Source organism: Typopeltis vanoorti, chromosome 2, assembly GCF_054136105.1.
Source record: "Typopeltis vanoorti isolate ZY-2024b chromosome 2, IOZ_Tvanoo_1.0, whole genome shotgun sequence".
Classification (NCBI taxonomy): Eukaryota; Metazoa; Arthropoda; class Arachnida; order Uropygi; family Thelyphonidae; genus Typopeltis; species Typopeltis vanoorti.
The window spans coordinates 4957169-4978410 of record NC_143550.1 but is presented as its reverse complement, the minus strand read 5'-3'; the positions used below and the strand labels follow the sequence as shown (position 1 = coordinate 4978410).

The 21242-nt window shown below is 36.2% G+C and overlaps 1 protein-coding gene across 3 annotated transcripts in view; it reads right to left on the bottom strand.

Moving 5' to 3' along the window:
• Nucleotides 1-21242, bottom strand: part of LOC150108794 (uncharacterized) — a 499758-nt gene that overhangs the window by 391379 nt on the left and 87137 nt on the right. For 2 of the 3 annotated variants that reach the window (XM_090403276.1, XM_090403284.1), the window contains exon 5: nucleotides 14442-14637. In XM_090403276.1, coding sequence (XP_090259402.1) covers nucleotides 14442-14637 — 196 coding nt within the window. The remainder of the gene's footprint in view (nucleotides 1-14441; nucleotides 14638-21242) is intronic. The other variant, XM_090403293.1, reaches the window with a different exon arrangement.

The window sequence follows — 21242 nt, the reverse complement described above, 5'->3', positions numbered from 1 at the left end:
AAAGGGAAATAAAACTGAATGTGAGAATTACAGAGGATATTTCCCTACTGAGTGTTCCTGGCAAGATTTATGCAAGTATACTTGAGAAATGGTTGAGAAGAATTGTGGAAGAAAAGCTTGGCAAAGAGCAAGCTGGATTCAGGCCAAATAGAGGCTGTCAGGATCAGATCTTCGCTTTACAAACAAATAGTTGCGAAAGCATGGAAATATAACAGAGATCTATATTTAAGTTTTGTCAATCTGGAAAAGGCATATGACAAGGTGCCAGGAGAGAAGCTATTCAATATGATACGGTTATATGGTGTCAATGGGGCATTATATCAAGCAATACTTAGTCTTTATTTGAGTTGAAAGTCAGCAGTTAGAATTGAAGGAAGTACAGGAAGATGGTTTAATGTTAAATCTGGTGTGAGACAAGGATGTACATTATCCCCTCTGTTATTCATTGCCTATATGTCTCACATAATGAAGGAAACTGCTATTAAACATGATATCAAAATTGGAGATGTTAATGTCAGCTCTTTGCTTTATGCGGACGATGTTATACTTCTAAATAAATCCGCTAAAGTCTGCAAGATTCCCTGACTAAATTGAATAACTGTTGTAATAGATATGGTATGAAGGTCAGCAATAAAAAGACAAAGACAATAAAAATAGGCAGAATCATTGAAAATGTCAACTGCGTTGTGAACGGAGAACCTGTGGAACAAGTAAAACATTTCAGCTATTTAGGCATGATTTTAGTGAAGATGGTAAATTAAATACGGAAATAGACAACAGAATCAACAAAGCTGGTATGGTAGGAAGTCAACTGAATAAATTCATATGGAATAAGAGAAAAATTAGCCAGAACACTAGCTATATACCAGACAGTGTTCAAACCAGTTTTAACTTATGGATCTGAGAGCTGGGTCAGAAGTAAAACACTTGACCAAAAACTAGGGACAGATTAGAGGTGTGAACAGATGGCATCAATGGCAATATCATATTAAAAATGAGGATATTAGGAAAGAACTTGACATTGTCAGCATCCAGGAATGCATTAGTAGAGCTAATCTGTGGTATGGTCACTTAAATAGAATGGGCGAGGAAAGATCAGTAAAACAAGTGTTCTCTGCAAGGTTGGTAGGAAAACGACCCAGAGGAAGACCAAGATATAGATGGATTGATACTGTACAACGTGCTTTAGATGATAGAAATATAAGATCTGATAATGTTGGAGTCTTGACAAGTAACAGGCTGATTTGGAGGAAAATTGTATATAGGAAATTAGTAATGATGTAAATTTTTCATGTAGTACTATCATATCTTGTACAGCACTTGAGGGTGCATGGCAGGAATTTGATGATGATGATGACAAAATGAAAGAAGTTGAATATATGACTCAAACTTTGGATACTCACTGACAAACACATAAAAAAAAAAAAGATTGGGAAAGGAAAGAATGCAGTAAAGTTGTCTGCAAGAATAGAAAAATTGAAATTCCATGGTGGACTCAGGAAGTTAAAGAGACAGTCATGGAAAAGAAGAAATATCAAAAGCTCCTAGCAAATAAATCATCATGTGCTCTGAGAAGATACACAGAAAAATGTAAGAAAGAAAACCAATGTGTAAAATATCAGAAAGGTAAAAAAATGTTGTGGAAGATAGTGAAAAAGCTTCAAAATGGAAGAAAAGACTCCTGTAAATGGAATGATAAGTGTGACAAAAAACTGAAGGTAAAAATATTCCAGATCTCTCCTGTAACTAATTTGAATGATTACTGAATGAAACATGAATTGACAAAACAGTGGTAGAAAATAGTCAAGAAGAATGCAATCATGAGCACATATCAATACTTGGGGTAAAAAATAAAAAAAACTGTAAAAAAAATGACACAAGTTTGAAACCAGAGTTGATGCAGATGAGGAAAGAGATTAGGCATACATAGAGTGAAATGAAGAGAATTTTATATGAGCATGGAAGAGCAAATACAACTAGGATGAATGACTTACAGGTGGAATTTTTATGGGGATTCAATTATTAGAGGTATGGTGAAGGAGAACATGTACAAGATTTGTTTTCTTGGATGTAGAAAAAGTAGTGAATTGAGGCATTGGATATGAGGAGTAAGTGAGTGAGTGAACAAAATGTATGATGGTGATGAACTGAGGCAGACAGCAAAGATCATGAATGCTATATATCATAGAAAATGTGTGAAGAGAAAGGAGTGCATTTTGTGAATGTGTGGGATAACTTTATGGAATAACAGGGAGAATTCTTATAAGAGTGATGTGATAGAACATTTCAATGGTTTTAGGGTGAGTCATCTGAAAGGGCTGCTGCCAGAAGGGAGAGTAATGACTGCAGTAAAGAGATATGACAACCTAAGAAACAATATGGAACAGTATAAGAATAAAAAAGACGAGATATTGAAGAAGTGCTTCTAAACAGAGAAGTGAGTAGCATGAATGAGGAGAACGAGAAAACAGGAATGCAAGAGAGACAGGGATATGGAGAAGAGTCAGGGTGGACAAGAGAACACAGCATAAGAAAGGTCAAATGCTGGAAGAAGTGCTTCCAGCATTTGGATATTTCAGAAGCAGAACCTGTAGTAGACCAAGAAATGAATTATTTTTTGTATATGATAGAAGTATCCTAGATATTGCTGATATCCTAGAGGGTATCAGCAATATAGAATGCTGTAAATAGGGAATGTCATCCCTTATGTGCACGAAGTCTGGAATGGCCAAGATGGCAGAAGAATCAACACTGACTAATCAATGCCATCAAGGGCATTACAGCAAGATGTGTGGCACATTGAGGGCACACTCCTGACATCTAAGGGACTTGTGGCCAGCCGTCATGGAAGAGATCGGAGCCTCACCATGTATTTATCCATTGTCAACCATGAAACACACCATGTCACAATATGAAGTTAGAGATGTGGTTGAGACCCCTGCAACCATCAGCTCTTATAGCTACAGGGAAGAAGAGCTTGAAACTGGGAATTGTAAGACAAGAACTACTAAGGTAGTGTATGAAGATAATATCCCAAACCCTCCAGGGAGGATATTCTCAGATATCCCTTGTCTGAAAACCAGGCAAATTAGATAACCTACTCCAGGAATTAGAAGTGATGAAGGCCGATATTGCAGGTATCAGTGAAGTGAGGTGGACAGATACAGGCATAATAAGAATCAAAAAATCACACTATAATCTACTCTGGCAATGACTTACACCTTAATGGAGTAGCGCTTGTCCTAAGTAATAGAATTGCAAAATCTCTACAGGGATATTGCCTCATAAATGACAGAATCATAACAGCCAAAATAACTGCACAATCATTCAAGCTGTATATTATCCAAGCATATGCACCAACCCAAGATCACCAGATGAAGAGTTGGAACAATTTTATGAAGATATCCAAACTGCAATCTCCAGTGCTAAGTCAGATGATGTTATATTACTGATGGGCGACCTAAATGCAAAAGTGGGCTCAGAAAAAATCTCATTTTGCATGGGAAACCAAGGGCTTGGAATTAGAAATGAAAGAGGTGAAAGATTAATTCAATTCGGTGAAACCAATGACCTAATAATTGCCAACGCACTATTTAAACATCCTCCCAGAAGACTATATAACTGGACAAGCCCTGGGGACATCTATAAAAACCAAATTGACTATTTAATAATAAGCAAAAGATTCCGAAATGCAATAACACAAACAAAAACATATCCTGGAGCAGACATAGGATCGCACCACAACTTAAGTTTTATTTTGATTGCAAAAATCAAAATAAAACTTAAGATACCAAGCCAACCATTCATAAGAGAAACTTATAATTCAGACTCACTTAACAACCAAGAAGTTAAAGACTGCTTTATAAAAGAATTCACAAAATCATTTAACAAGTCTGACACCACAAGTCACACAGAAAATAGAACGCCAATTGATGACATTAACATGAACTGGCAAACATTCAAGAATAGCATCAATGAAGCAGCCAAAAATACACTCCCACAATTAAAAAGGAAAAGGAATAAACCTTGGATGAATGAAAAAATACTGACGTTGATGGAACAAAGAAAAAAGTTAAAGAACAAACCTGAATATAAAAGCATGAATAAAGAAATAAAAAAAGAATGCAGGAAAGCCAAAGAGGAATGGATTAAATATAAATGTATAGATATAGAAAACCTTGATAGAAAACGCACAAGTAGAGAAATGCATGAAAAAATCAGAGAAATGACAAGCAGGACAAATACAGCAAACCATGCAATTGTCATTAGAGACTCAAGAGACCATATTCTAATGGATAAAAAAGAAATCACATCATGGAAAGATGGATTGAATACACAAGGAAATTATATGAACAACAAAGAAATGATATTCCTGAACAGACTGATTTAGAAGGACCATCCATTTTACTCTGTGAACTTGAAAATGCCGTCAGAAAACTAAAACGACATAAAGCTGCAGGAATAGATAACATCTTGGCAGAATGGTTGAGGGCTCTCGATGAAGGAGGACTGAAATTTCTAACAAATTATGCAATAAAATATACGAGACTGGATTTCTACCCAAAGATATTAATCACTCAATTTTCATTCCAATTCCCAAAAAAAAACAAAAGCTACAAGATGTGAAGAGTTCAGGACAATCAGCCTCATCAATCAAGTATCAAAAGTCCTCCTATACGTTATTCTTGAAAGAAATAAAAGAAAATAAACATAGAAATAAATGATACACAAAGTGGCTTCAAGGAAAATGTAGGTACAAGAGAAGATATTTTCAACATCAGAACCATCATAGAAAGATATCTAGAAAAACAAAAAGATGTGTACCTCTGCTTCATAGATTACAAAAAGGCATTCGACAATTTCCAACATGAACAATTAATTGAAATCCTTTCAAAAATAGGCATGGATGGAAAAGACATTAGGCTATTAATAAATCTTTACTGGGAACAGAATGCATCTTTGAGAATAAATAGAGACCTCAGAAGAATTCCCAGTTCAGAAAGGTGTGAGACAAGGCTGTGTCTTTTCTCCGATTCTCTTTAACCTATACACAGAAGAAATATTTAATAAAATTAGTAACCTCAAAGGAATCACTGTAGGGGGAAAAAATATTAATAACCTAAGATATGCAGATGACACGGTTCTTCTAGATGAAAACAAATGTGACCTCAAAACTCTTATAGATGAAACCCTCAAGTATAGCGAACAGTATGGCCTCAGCTTCAACTTTAAAAAAACAAAAATCATGATAATTTCAAGAGAAAAGAAAATACCAAAAATATGCATCAATATAAAAGGAAATAAATTAGAACAGGTGCAAAAATACATATACCTTGGACACTTGATCACAGAGAATGGCAGGACAGAAGATGAAATTAGAAAAAGGATTGAAATCGCAAGGTCAACTTTCAACAGTATGAAAAATCTACTAACATCTAGAGAATTAAATCTGAAAACAAGACTAAGAATCTCCAAATGCTACATATGGTCTACATTATTATATGGAGTAGAGACATGGACACTCTCCAATCTGAGTGTGAAAAAACTGGAGGCCTTTGAAATGTGGATGCTGTGAAGAATTATGAGAATATCATGGAAAGAAAAAAAGACAAATGCAGAGGTACTAGAGATGGCAGGCATCAACAGGAACCTGATGAAAGAAATTAAAAAGAGAAAAGTCAGATATTTTGGACATATTCTGAGACATAACTGCCTACAAAGGACACTTCTCGAAGGAACTGTTAAGGGAAAGAGGAAGACAAAGACTGCAGTGGATGAAAAATATAGACGACTGGACCTATCTCTCATATGAGAAATGCAGCAGAGAGGCGCAGAATAGGACAGGTGGAGACACATGGTAGTCAATCTCCTGGAGGGAGAAGACACCTGACAGGACAGGAGAAGTATCCGAAATAGGGGCAACAAAACTGTTGCAATGAGTGTGTTCGATCACCCAAAAATTAGTGGATAAGTGATCCTGAAAGGAAAAGAAATGGAAGGGTAAGATGTTTTTCTCATGAAAGTGGAACAGGGAAATGATGTTGATAAAACAGGATATGTTTTATCAACTTTTAAGCAACTCTATATTGAGTACAATATAGAGTTGCTGAGGGAGAGGGGGGGGGAGGAAATAGTAGCAGTAGTTTTATGGCAGTATAATGTATGGAACAGAAACAGAATGAAATATTTAGCTGAATGTTGCTACAGACCTGGTAATGTGGAGGGCAGTGACAATGAAATGCAAACACAAATTATACAAGCAAATAAAAAAAAGGTGATCGTTATGAGTGATTTTAAATATGGTAATATACGAGGGGATCTGGAAAGTTCTGATAAACACCAAGAACAAAATAATATTAAAGCAACTGATATAACCACAAGAAAGAACATACTAGTAGCAGAGTAATGAAGGTAAATTATGTTCTTATATCTTCATATATTCTTTCTTGTGGTTATATCAAGTTGTTTTAACCCCCCCCCCCCCAACCGGCCATGATATTAATAGAAATACAGCTAAATCTGGATACAATTCTGTAACACCCATTGAATAACATGGATAAGAAGTGCAATTTGGTCTCACTATTTCATTCACCTCGGCCAGTAGGGAGGTTAATATCATTTCTGTTCTAGATGTTTATTAGAACTTTCCGGACCTCCCCCACCTCCTAGACTGGGATGACAACATATGATCTAGAAGTGAAGAAAAGGAATTTCTTGAATTTTAGAGGAATAATTATCTCAGGCAGAATATAAAAAACAACATACAAGGATCAAAGGTCTTGAAGTTGGATCATTTCATCAGAGAATCTCATTATAAATGAGGTATTGAATCTTCCTCTGGCTGATAAAAGCAACCATGTAATGATCACCTAGGTAGTTGCAAGCCATGTGAGGACTTCTGTGAGGAAAGGATATGTGTGCAACTACAAGGATGATGATTATGAAAAGATCAAATGCCACTTGGGTAATATTCAAGAACTATTTATCACAATGTATTCCAAGAATCAGAAGTTTAAATAAGGTAGTTGTAAAATGGATGAATGAAGAGATTGAAAGGATATAAAGGTATAACATGTTGTTAATGAGTTACACAATAATCATCATCATGCATATTGTTACATCCTGAATGAAGAACTTTTAAAAGGAAACAATTCATTCAGGATTTAACAAGTCAGAAAAATTAGCTGAGAGAAAGAACTTGTACTTGAGCAGAAGAAATGAAGTACTAACTGTAAATAGAAATAGAATTACCTTCTTTTAGTAGAATTGTAATGCCATGTAAAGAACTTTATGTATAAATTAGTATTATATGAATGCATCATGTATAGAATGAATGGGTAAATTAGATGTAAACAATATTCCAAAGGTCACGGGTGGGCCTGAGGCATTGGCAATCTTGGAAAGCAACGCACATTCGTTTCCTGGAAGACGCTGCTAGAGATCTCGCGATGTGCCGAAATCCCCACGGACGAAGAAAGTAGCAGGCAGGAAAGGATTGCAGAAAGTAAGAGGGCGCTATCACAGCTAATAACAGGGTGCTAAAGGGGGGGGGGGGGGAAGGAAGAATAAAAAAGATTTGCACCCCTTTCTCGAAGCTTTTTTTGCCTATTTTGCTGGATGATGATTCGACTTCTCCTGTGGACCGGAAGTTCCTGATGGTGTTTCTTAGCAATACTACGATATCAGACGGTGCGCCTTTCCCTTTGATGTCTGAATTTCTGCTGGTACTAAAGCGTGAGATGTCGGCATATGCTGTCTTCACTCATTCGCTGAAAGTTCCAACGGAATAATATCGCAGACGTATACTATGAACTGGCAGTAGAAACGAAGATGGCCCGAAACAGATTGAGAATAGATGCGAGAACAACGCCAGGTGCAGAGCATAGCTTAACCTGATGACCATAGTGACCCACCACGTGGACGCAGGCTTGTGGAAGTATCGAGAGGTAATTCAAACAAAGGAGGACAGTTCACATGGATTTTGTTGTATAATTACCCAGTCAATAAAAGGGAAAGATCACTGTAGTGTAATTATCGAGTACGGACAGTATTTAAGAACTTTAAGTGATTATTTAGCAGTGGCTAATGTCCATAAGACAAATTGTCTGGAAGGATTATAAATGATTATGACTAGTTTAATGTGCAAGACTAACATAGTAGATATAATATTGATTAGAAGTGTATAATGTGTATATTATGTGTGTTTAATCTCTAACTTAAAAGAAGGATTTATTGTTCATGCATTAGAGTATTAATCAGTTTGATAGAGTTTGATTTAGCATGTCACTGAACTAATTGAAAGTGAGATTGGTCTAAGTGTATATATATGTCTTTAGATTCCAATAAATATGTTTTTTTCTTCTATACCTGAGATTTGCCTGTGATATGAATCAAAACTACCACTCATTAATCTGAACCATAGTGGGGGGGGGGGTTTGAAAGAAAGGTATAACATGTTGTTATAGAGGTTACGACTGCAAACCAGAATTTACTTAGCCACAGTAAAACATTCAATTTATGAGTTTAAGCACTAAATTTATTCACCTATGTGCACCAAAAGTATGGAAAAGTCTCCCTGAATAGGAGACCCCTCTATTCTAAGATATTGGCTGGTGCAGCTTTAAAAAATAAATTTGTCAATATCTGAAGAGGAGACGGCCCCAGAAAGAAATTAGAGGATTCATTTCTTTTAGCAAGGAATAACCTTTAACAGTCAGGGTAAGCATGTGAGTAAAATTAGGAATCGGCTAGAGATATAGAATTCCCTTTCCTTATAGAATGAGCACGTAAGAAGTGATACAGATATTAGAGTCAGAGAAATTTTGTAAGTCATTGTAGAGAGGCAAATTCATAAAGAAAGTAAATTAATATAGTAAAAGTGACGACATAACAGTATCAAGGATTTAGGCCTAGCATGGCCTGTTCCGGCCTTAGAAGTCATCGTTGAATAGTTTAAGAGGACGTCCTGGTTTTCATTTTCCTAATCTCTTGTACTTTAAGGCTTGTTTTGGTAATCTTTCTGTTTTCATTCTTTGAACGTGTTCCATCCATTTATGCTTATATTTTTTAATTTTTTTCTATTACTGGTTCTTGGTTTAATTCTTTCATAATATCTTTGTTTATTTTGTGATCAAATAGGGTATACTTGGCAGTTTTTCTCATAAACTTCATTTCTGAAGTTATTAATCTTTGTTTGTCTTTTTGTTTTATTGTCCAGATTTCACTTCCATACATTAGGACTGGTAGGGCAGATATATTGTATACTTTTAGTATGGTTTGTTTTTGAACTAGGTTTGGTTTAAATATATAGTTAATTACACCTGTTATTTTTAAATATTTTGCAATTTTTATGTTTATATCTTTTTCATTTTCATATGTTATCATACATCCTAGGTAGTTAAATGAATTCACTTGTTGTTAGATATTGTTATCTATTACTATTTTAGTTCTTGCTGGATCTTGTCCTTTAAAGGCCATAGTTTTTGATTTTTCTGTTGATATTATCATACCATAATCTTAATCTTCATCATCATCATCATCATCAAATTCCTGCCATGTACCCTCAAGGGGTGTACAGGATATGATAGTACTACATGAAAAAAATTACATCATTACTAACTTCCTATCTATAATTTTCCTCCAAATCAGTCTGTTACTTGTCAAGACTCCAACGTTATCAGATCTTATATTTCTATCGTCTAAGGCACTTTGTATCGTATCAATCCACCTATATCTTGGTCTTCCTCTGAGTCGTTTTGCTGCCAATCTGGCGGAGAACACTTGTTTTGCTAATCTTTCCTTGCCCATTCTGTTTAAGTGACCATACCACCTGAGATTAGCTCTGCTAACGCATTCCTGGATGCTGACAATGTCAAGTTCTTTCCTAATATCCTCGTTTTTAATATGATACTGCCATTGATGCCATCTGTTCACGCCTATAATCTTTCTCAGGACTCTCATATCTGCAGTCTCTAGTCTTTGGTCAAGTGTTTTACTTCTGACCCAGCTCTCAGATCCATAAGTTAAAACTGGTTTGAACACTGTCTTGTATACAGCTAATTTAGTGTTCCGACTAATTTCTCTCTTATTCCATATGAATTTATTCAATTGACTTCCCACCATACCAGCTTTGCTGATTCTGTTGTCTATTTCTATATTTAATTTACCATCTTCAGTAAAAATCGTGCCTAAATAGCTGAAATGTTTTACTTGTTCCACAGGTTTTCCATTCACAACACAGTTGACATTTTCAATGATTCTGCCTATTTTCATTGTCTTTGTCTTTTTATTGCTGACCTTCATACCATATCTATTACAAGAGCTATTCAATTTAGTCAGAGAATCTTGCAGACTTGTAGCGGATTTATTTAGAAGTATAACATCATCTGCATAAAGCAAAGAGCTGACACATTAACATCTCCAATTTTGATATCATGTTTAATACCACTTTCCTTCATAATGTGATCCATATAGATAATGAATAACAGAGGGGATAATGTACATCCTTGTCTCACACCAGATTTAACATTAAACCATCTTCCTGTACTTCCTTCAATTCGAACTGCTGACTTACAACTCAAATAAAGACTAAGTATTGCTTGATATAATGTCCCATTGACACCATATAACTGCAGCGTATTGAATAGCTTCTCTCTTGGCACCTTGTCATATGCCTTTTCCAGATCGACAAAACTTAAATACAGATCTTTGTTATATTCCCATGCTTTCTCGACTATTTGTCGTAAAGTGAAGATCTGATCCTGACAGCCTCTATTTGGCCTGAATCCAGCTTGTTCTTCACCAAGCTTTTCTTCCACAATTCTTCTCAACCATTTCTCAAGTATACTTGCATAGATCTTGCCAGGAACACTAAGTAGGGAAATACCTCTGTAATTCTCACATGCAGTTTTATTTCCCTTTTTATATATGGGTACTATGAGAGCTCTACTGCAATCATCGGGAATTCGTCCCTCTGTCCAGGCTTTCTGAACTATGCAGTGCAGCCACTGTAAGACTCTTATACCACCATACTTCAGCATTTCTGGTCGAATATCATCTACTCCTGCTGCCTTTCCACATTTCAAGCCTTTGATGGCTTTTTCTACTTCAAGTATGGATATGTATTCCTGACTGCATGCCTGGTCAGTGTTTTTTACCACTGTGCTGTTATCACTGCTTGTTTCATTTAGCAGTTTTTCAAAGTAATTACTCCATTCTTCAAGGATATCTTTTTCTCCCGTTTTCATGTCACCTTTATCATCTCTAATTCCTTTTATAGCACTCTTTCCTCCATTCTTAATCTTCTTCAACAACCTCCAAAATATTTTGCCACCTTCTTGATATTTATTTTCTATATTCTTGCCAAAGTCCTCCCATGACTTTTGTTTAGCTAGTTTTACAGAGTGTTTAGCATTCTGGCATTTGTCTCTATATTCTCTAAGAGCACAAGCTGACTTATTTGACAGGAACTTTTGGTATGCTTTCTTCTTTTCCTTCACTGCCTCTTTAACCTCCTGTGTCCACCAAGGAGTTCTGATTTTTTTATCCTTACAAACAACCTCACCACATGCCTCTCTGGCAGAATCAATCAATGTTTTCTTCAGAGTTTGCCACTGAATCTCCAAGGTTTGATTCCTGTTCTCAAACTCTTTCATTTTTCCTTCAATAATATTTCTGTATTTTAGTCTACAGTTCACATCTGAGAGCTGCTCAACTTTTATTCGCTTTAAGACTTTCTTACATGTTATTCTTTTCAATATGAAATTCAATTTTATCCTGCTCAAGACTAAATAGTGATCACTTCCAATTTCAAATCCTCTGTACACTCTGGTGTCCTGCACCAGGAAGAAAACATCACTATCAACAATAACATAGTCAATGAGACTTTTCTTATTCCTAGCCTCTTCTCTCCATGTGAATTTGTGCACATTTTTATGTTGGAACATGGTGTTAGTAATAACCAGTCCATGTCCTGAGCAGAAATCCAACAGATATTTGCCATTATTATTAGCTTTGCTCTTTTCTCCAAATTTTCCCAAAATATTTTTGTATGTCTCACAATCATTTCCTACTCTGCTATTTAGATCCCCAACAAGGACCAACTTTTCATTTTTCATTGTGTCAGTTGCTTTTTCTAAAGCCTCAAAAAATTCCTCCACTTCTACCTTAGTAGAACCTTCTGTGGGACCATAGGCACAAATAAGTCTCATTGTCCAGTTCCCCATTCTCATATTTGCCCACATTACTCTACTTGAGACTGACTGCCATTCAAGAAGATTAGCCTCGTATTTTGTGTTGAATACCATGGCTACTTCTTCTTTTCCTTGATTGTCATTGCCTGTATATAACATTTTCTATTTATTGCTCAGAAAGATCTCACCAGTTTTGGTCTTTTTTGTTTCAGTCACCCCTATTATATCGATCTGGTACTTATCTAATTCCTCAGCTAGCTCCATTTCTTTGCCATTCAGGCTTCTTACGTTGATTGTACCGATCTTTAACTCTGGTGATGTTGAGTTGGGGTTTATTTTCAGATTTGTTCCAGTAGCTGACTTTTCGCTGTTCGCCCTGGTTCCCTGGCGAAAACAACGGGGGCCTTGTTTAACCGGGCGACGCCCCAGCCGGCATGAAATTTTGTCATGTTGTACCATCATTCTATATTTTGGTTTAACCAATAAGAATACAATTTGGTCGGCTAAATCCCAAATTGCCAGCCCATCCTCGTCCGTTCAGTATCCAAGTAGATACCCAACAGGGTGCACCACGAGAAGGTGAGGATTGGACATTAGGTCAGAAGCCCTGGTCGGTTCTCCGCATTCCTTTAAAGGCTATGTGGAGGTCTCCTCTCAGTTATACAGCTTTGACCCTTAAGCACCCCGGGTCCAAATTAAGGTAATTATAAAAAGGGATAACTCATGTTTGGCATAGGAGGTTGGTAAATCGACATACGGGTATACTCGTAGTTGGCTTGTGAAGCTGATATACGAACTACGAGTACACTTGTAGTTGGCAGCGAACGTGTTAAGCAGATATTAAAAAGAATTGCTGAGAGGGGGACATCCTTGTCGGACCCCCTTCGTTTATCTCTCTCGTATATAATATCTCGTGATTTAATCTTAGTTGTATTTGATTATTTTCATATATACTTGTGATAGCTTTTAGGATATTATTTGGTATTTGTCTTTCTTTTAATATGTTAAATAATATGTTTCTTTTAACTTTGTCAAATGCTTTTTCAAAGACAATAAATGCAATATGTGTTTTTAAATTGTATTCTCTTCTTTTCTCTATTATTAGTTTTAGGCAAAAGGCTGGGTCTATACATGATCATCCTTTAATGAGATCGTCCTTTAAAAAAAAAATTATACAATAATCATTGTCGGCATCCAGGAATGCATTAGCAGAGCTAATCTCAGGTGGTATGGTCACTTAAACAGAATGGGCGAGGAAAGATTAGCAAAACAAGTGTTCTCTGCCAGGTTGGCAGGAAAATGATCCAGAGGAAGACCAAGAAATAGGTGGATTGATACGGTACAATGTGCCTTAGACGATAGAAATATATGATCTGATAATGATAATATTGGAGTCTTGACAAGTAACAGACAGATTTGGAGAAAAATTGTAGATAGGAAGTTAGTAATGATGTAAATTTTTCATGTAGTACCATCATATCCTGTACACCCCTTGAGGGTATATGTCAGGAATTTGATGATGATGATGATGATGATGACAATAATGAGTTACACAAAGAACAAATCAGAAATAATACAATTGATCAATAACTAGAAACAGCAGATACGAAAGTTTGAGTAAAACTAGGGGAATGTTTGCTCACATATTTCACACTGTTAGTTAACAATATCAAGTTACCTTCCATATCTCATGAATGTGAGCACTTCTCACATGAACAAAACGAGCTTTTTTATGGAATATAGTTAATTTATGCTATGTTTCATAACTAAGTAAAGAATGTGTAAGCAGTGAGCTTTGCTCATACATTCCTCACTGATGTATGGAAGATAACTTAAACAGAATGCTTAGTAAAGCAGGTATTTGATGGAAGAATGGCAGGAAAAAGACTCACAGACAATCACTATTTAGGTGATTAATGCATTTAATAGTACCTTAGATCAAAATTTGATGATAAAGAAGAAGAGTAATATTCGAAAATATACTTTTATGATCTACAGACAGAAAACTACAACCAACTAACCACACAGATGCAAGCTATTGTTAACAAAGCAATTGTATGTAATGAAACATTTATAAATGAGAAAAGTATGCAGTAGTAATATAATCAGTCAACCTTAATTATTTTAATTGTGGATAGGAAATTATTTTTGTTGCATATTTTATATAAAAGAAAAATGCATAATTTAAAGACTGCAATTTAAAATATTATTGGTATGAAATAATACATCATAGCTACAGATGAAACTTACTTAAAGAAGAATACATACTGTTGACAGCCTCGCTATTTTGATACAAAAAACGAGACATGGTTTCAATCATTCTGCTCATGCTATGTTGCCAAACTTGAAACTGATAATCATTTGCATCATGATGAATGTATTTGTTTCTTGGCTTGAAATGAAACATTTCTGTATTGCTTGGCTCCCAAGAAGAAATCTTGTAAAACTATAAAAAAAGAATATGAGAAACAATTAATACAGTAATTAACATATATTCAGTTTTATAAAATATGGTACTGCATAAAGCAGTAGATTTTGTTTTTTAAATCATCGCCATCAGTTTCCTGTTAAGTATCCTCGAGGGGTATTCAGGCTACTATGACAGCACAAAAAGATTAACTTTACACTGTTATTAATCTTCTGTCAACAATTTCTTTGCAAATTAGTCTATTTCATGTTGGTACTCCAATATTCTCATATCTAACATTTTGTTCTTCTAAGGCACTTCTGACTGAATCAATCCACCTAGACCTTGGTAATCCTCTGGGTCTTTCCTGTCATTTTGGTATCATATACCTGTTTTGCTAACTTTTCTTTTTCCATTCCATTTAAGTTCAAGGTGGTAGATGACTTTCATTACCCAGTAAAACATCATCACTGCTTATTAGGGGCCTGAAGTGGCTAATACTATGTTTGACCTCCAGAACAGAGGTTTCAGCCTCCATCCCTCCCTCTCTTCTCTGTGCAGTGAGTGATAACCTTCAAAGGCATTCCTAACATACTTAGAGGTCCAGACCCTCCTCCATTTCGAAGGTACAGCAGTTAAAATGGTGATGAGTGCCAACAGATAGTACTTGTGCCTGAACCGGTCACTAAAAAGTCAGACAGATTCCTGGTCAACTGATACATAATCCCATTGCCACATACCTTCCAGGTCGTGCCTGGTGAGGGAGTATGGGTAGCGGTATGTGGAAGGCACTGTTGATGCAATGGAATGGAAAGGAGATGGGCCACTCTCTGTATGGGTGTCATGTTCATGAGTTATCTCCCTCATTGCATGTCCCCATTTTTCCTTTCATCTAATAATAAATCAAATGAAAAATGAAACAATGACTGCAACACTGCAAACAAAATAAATCTCCTTGAACAACCAGTTCATTCAAACAAATCAAACCAAACACAATATTCCAAACATACCAGGATCCCTACCAACAAAAAATTATTTCCACATCCACTTTACAAACATCCATGGCATAAATTCCAACATAAATGACATTCATTCATCACCACTTACAAACATTCAAATTAAATCTCCTTCTCTTGACCAAAACCAGTTGCAGCTTCATTAACCTCAGTTCACCTTCAATGTCCAAATTATACTCTTTGTGATAAATTTGCCAGCCTAGTTGGCTGAGTGGTTAGCGTATCTGCTCTTCAGCCAAAAGTCTGCAGGTTCAAATCCTGCCATGGGCATGGATGTTTGTGATTGTCTGTGAAAATAGTAGTGGTAGTGGAGGACAGTAGATGGGGTTGGTGTAGATGATGTGGTTGGTGGATAAGATTGAGTGGTAGAGACAGAGAGTTGTATATTTTAAAATTATTTTAAAATTATTTTAAAATAATGAAATTCTTGATGTGATCTTGGTTTCTCTTCTTTGTGTCTGAAAATCAAGGATAAATAATAACAGTTAAATATCTTATCATCAGATTGGCTCAATAGCAACATAACATGGCTTCCCAGAAACCTAATTAATACTGCAACAGAACAGTTCATCACATCAGTAATGTCTACACATCTGTTAATTGCAAGTGTTCTTCTGGCCAGTTTACCTCGTGAGTTAAAAAATCAATTTCTAGGATAAAAAGACAGAAACAGGATAGAAAGGACAAGAAGGGAGGGGAAGTACTGATGATAGCAGGGGAATTATGTCCACATAAGGTAGACCTGAAAGAGGGAAATTGTGGAAATGATTATGTGGCAGTATGGTGTAATGTGGAGGTTGATGGGAAGACATATTTAGTTGGATATTTAGGTAATGAAGAAATGTATAAACAAATTGGATTAGTGAACCAAGGAAGGGTAATTATTATGGGTAATTTAATTATGGAGGTATAGATTAGAATTTAACTAGTAATATGCAGCTGTTTGCAAATTATACAAAACTGGAGAGAGCAATGCAGAGACAAGCAGATGTTGTGGCCTTACAAGAAGACTTAAATAGATTGCATGATTGAGAAGGTAAGTGGAACTGTCAGTTCAATGTTGCCAAGTGTAAGGTTTTGAGCTTTGGTAAGCAATGATGGGATGAAAAGTATACACTTGGTGGGGGAAACTTTAAAGGAAGTAGATTAGATGAGAGATCTAGGAGTGATGGTGAACAAGGACCTGAAATTCAGGGGCCACATTGCACAAGTTGTGAAGATTTCACATCAGATAATGGCAATGATGCGGAGTACCCTGACATGCATAAATAGAGAGATTATGATGCCAATGTATAAGGCCTTGATTAGGACTCATATGGATTATTATGCACAGATTTGGTCACTAGGTTTTTCATGGTAATGAAGATATGTTGGAATGGGTCCAGAGAAGATTCACAAAGGCGATCAGTGGTCTTTGGAATATGGAGTATGAGGATGGATTAGAAAATGTAAGTTGCAAAGCCTCGTCAATAGGAGGAAGAGGGAGATATGATTGAGACAGGACATATAAGCTAGTCAGAAGTTGTTATCAGATTGACATGGAAGAGATTTTTCATAGAATGGGAAGGGGGGTAGAACATGAGGCCATCGCTGAAAACTGTATAAGGGGTGCAAGCAGAGACATGAGGAAATCGTTCTTTGCATGGAGAGTGGTTGGTGAGTGGAATGCATTGCCTGAGTGTGTTGTGAATGCAGACACACTGAATCAGATTAAATCACAGTTGGATGAGCATTGTGTGCAATAGTTTGTACCTCTCAAGGTGAGTCTCTGACTCCATAGAAGTCACATGTAAGTAATAATAAAATAATAATAAATAATAATAATAAAACTTTGCCACAATCCTGTATGAAACCAGTTACTTCACCTCCAGTGGAAAAGCCTTTATAATGGTTACCCACATCCTAGATGGAATTCAAATCCACATCTTTCCAAGGTGTGGGCTGTCATCAAGTTTTTTGTGCTACAAGAAAGTCTGCAATTGAGATTCACCAAAGTTTGTGTTAGACTTTAGTTCAATGTGTCCCAGCATATCCAACAGTTGTCAGGTGGGTGGCCAAGCAGATGTAGTGCATGCCATAATCCTTGATGATAGATGAATACCAGCCAAAAATATTGCAAAGATTCTGGGGATATCCAGGGAATGGGCTGAGGTCATTATCCACCAACATCTGGACATGCAGAAGCTATCAGCAAGTTGGTCCCCAAAATTTTGAATGCCAACCAAAAGAGAGAATGTGTGTCATCTCAAGGGATTTCGGGTCATTCTGGAAAATTTTTGGCTCCAACTGTGACAGTTGATGAACCATGGCTTCATCACTATGACTCAGAAACCAAAAACAGTCAATGGAGTGCAGACACAAAGGTTCTCCACAGCCAAAGTAGTTCCAAACCCAAAAGTCAGCAGGGAAGCTCTTCCCATTGTCTTTTGGGATATGTATAGTGTAATCCTTATCAAGTACCTCCAAATAGGTGAAAATGTTAGAGCAGCAGTTTATTCAACAGCTGTGAAGGAATTGAAGGTGAAACTGAAGGAAAAAGCCACAGGAAACTGAGCAGAGGTGTGTTGCTTTTGCAGGACAATGCACCTGCTCAAACTGCACATGAAACCTGATAGATAATACACAACTTGGGCTTTCAATGTCTGCTTCACTCCTCCTATTTGCCAGACCTGACCCCATCTGACTATTTCCTTTTCCCAAATTTAAAGAAACACTTGAAAGGTACAAAATTTACCACCGATGATGAAGTCATATCTTCAGCTGAGGACTGGTTTGTGCAATAAGGGAAAGACTTTTTTCTCAAGGATTTCAAATGATGCAGCATTGTAACAAATGTTACAACACTTCATGCAGAATATGTAGAATAATGTGTAAGTTTCTTGGTTATACCTGAATTCCTTCATGGTGATTATCACAACTTTTCAGCATACCCTCGTACACAATGTAAATGCATTATCAGCAGAAAATGATCATTTGAAACAGAAAATTTAAGTCTGCATTTATTTAATTAAATAAAAAGTACTGTTGAACATCTGCATGCATATACTGATGGTGTACAATGGCCCCAATATGAATAACATAGCTATGAGTAATTATGGTAAAAATTTTCCCACTAATGTTTTTCCACACATTAGTATACTGGAAGTTTTTTCATTTGGTTATACTATAAATTAAAGATGCCAAGAAATTATATTCTAGGTTAATCCTTAATCCAAATGTAAGCAAACAAAGTTTGCACCTGAAGTATATTCAGGTGTATATTTAGCTGAAGTATTTTAGTTATTTATTTATTTATTTATTCACATGGAGTTTCCTCCCATTTCTCCCCGGTCCCTATTGGGGCAAGTTGAGCCCCCTCATGGGGGGTTAAGTATTTATGGCTGTAGATCCGTGTGTTCACAGGGCCAGTTTGCCTGCTTGCGGGATGAAAAACCCGAGATAAACTGGGGGAAAAAATCCTGCTGTCCACGCCCAAGACCGGCTAACTTGGCTATGGCTGAGGAAGATCGTTAAACTCCTCACGTCGCCAATAGGAATCGAACCCAGGGCACTCCTTCTCCAGGCATATTGTTGAGAAGCCTGGGAAAGGAGTGTCCTGGGTATAACCAAGTGAAAAAACTTCCAACAACTATCTCTAATCCAGAGTATTTAATAATAAGGTGTGACACCTTTTGGCTACTCATATATGGAAAAATGACTTCTGCATTACTTCAACCTTCATATCACCTGTGGATTTACTCCCACTGATGAGGCCTCAATAAAGGTCGAAATCAGTCTTGGTAGTGACCCTTCCCATAATGAATATATATTCCAGACATGTATATAGCATTATACATGTCTGGAAGGATATGTGCTTTGCATTATGGGATACCAAGGCAAGTGATGTGAAGTCATTAGCCTCTATATACGAGTTGTCCAGTCATGAAGTTACTTCACAGCCAGACTTTGTTTGCTTACACTTGGATAACAGACTAATCCAAGAATATAATTTCTTGGCATCTTTAATTTATAATGCCAAGAAATTATATTCTTGGTTTAATCCTTTATCCAAGTGTAAGCAAACAAAGTCTGGCTGTGAAGTAACTTCATGACTGGACAACTCGTATATAGAGACTAATGACTTTACATCACCTGCCTTGGTATCCCATAATGCAAAGCACATATCCTTACAGACATGTATAATGCTACGAATTATGGGAAGGATCACTACCCAGACCAGTTTTGACTTTTACTGAGGTCTCATCAGTAGCAACCAGACCAAGAAGTGATACCAAGGATGAAGTAATGCAGAAGTCATATTTACATATACAAGTAGCCAAAAGGTGTCACACCTTATTACTAAAATACTCTGGCTTAGAGAGATGTTGAAAGATTTTCCACTGGATTGTAATATCAATTAAAGATGCCAAGAAATTAAATTCTTGGTTTTAATCCTATATTGAAGTGAGAGCAAATATACAAGTTGCCCAGTCGAGAATTTACTTCTGGGTCTGGCTCCCACTGATGAGACCTAAATAAAGGGCAAAGCCAGTGTTGTAGTGACACTTCCCATAATGCATAGCATTACACATATCCATAAGTATATGTGCTTATACTTATATGGGATACTAAGGCAAGTGATGTGAAGTCATTAGCCTGTATATGTGAGTTGCCCACTCGTGAAGTTATTTCATGCACAAACTTTGTTTCTTTACACTTGAAAAAAAGGATTAAACCAAGAATGTAATTTCTTGGCATTTTTAATTAATGGTACAACCAAATGGAAAAACTTTCAACATCTATCTCTAATCCAGAGATTTTGGTAATATGGTGTGACACATTTTGCTACTTGCATATGGAAAAATGACGTCTGCATTATTTCAACCTTGGTATCACTTCTGGATCTGGCTCCCATGATCCCATCTATTTATCATGACTCTATTCTTTTCTGAAGAAGATTTACTAATGCTCTTAACCAAAAACCAAATTTTTGCACTAACAAATAAATATTCATCTATATCAGCAAAACAAAAATTTACAGAACCTAAATGTAGATCACTAGGAAAGATTGAATCAAAACCAAAGAGTGCAAAGAGCTTTATGGTAAATAAAGCTTGATGTAGCAAAAGAATCCATTCTTTAAACTTGTCATAAGCCAGTGTTCAGAGCTCTTATCTTAATGTCTTATTCATTTGCTCACAAAGACTATTATACTAGGCTCTATAAGCTGTAGTGAAGAGTTTTTCATATGCAACATCTTACAAACTTGAAGTAACAATTATTACTTCAAGTTTGTAAGATGCTGCATATGAAAACTTGAAGTAACAATTTTTAAGTAAAGTTTGAACCTCTATCTCTCAATAGTGTTTCTGGAAAACCATACCTACATATTATTCCAACAATAACACACTTTGCCACCAAAGAATCTATATTTTGAACTTTAACAACAAAAACTTCTGGATATCTACTCAGCACATGAACCACCAAAAATATATATTTATTTCCTCTTTCTGATTGCGATAAAAGTCCTAATATTATTATTATTACAGCAGACTCATCGTGGGAGGTTCATTCAACTGACAACATATTTATCACATAAGAATCTTAAAATCCTTAACTGCTTGCATTAACAACACATTCTCGTAATGC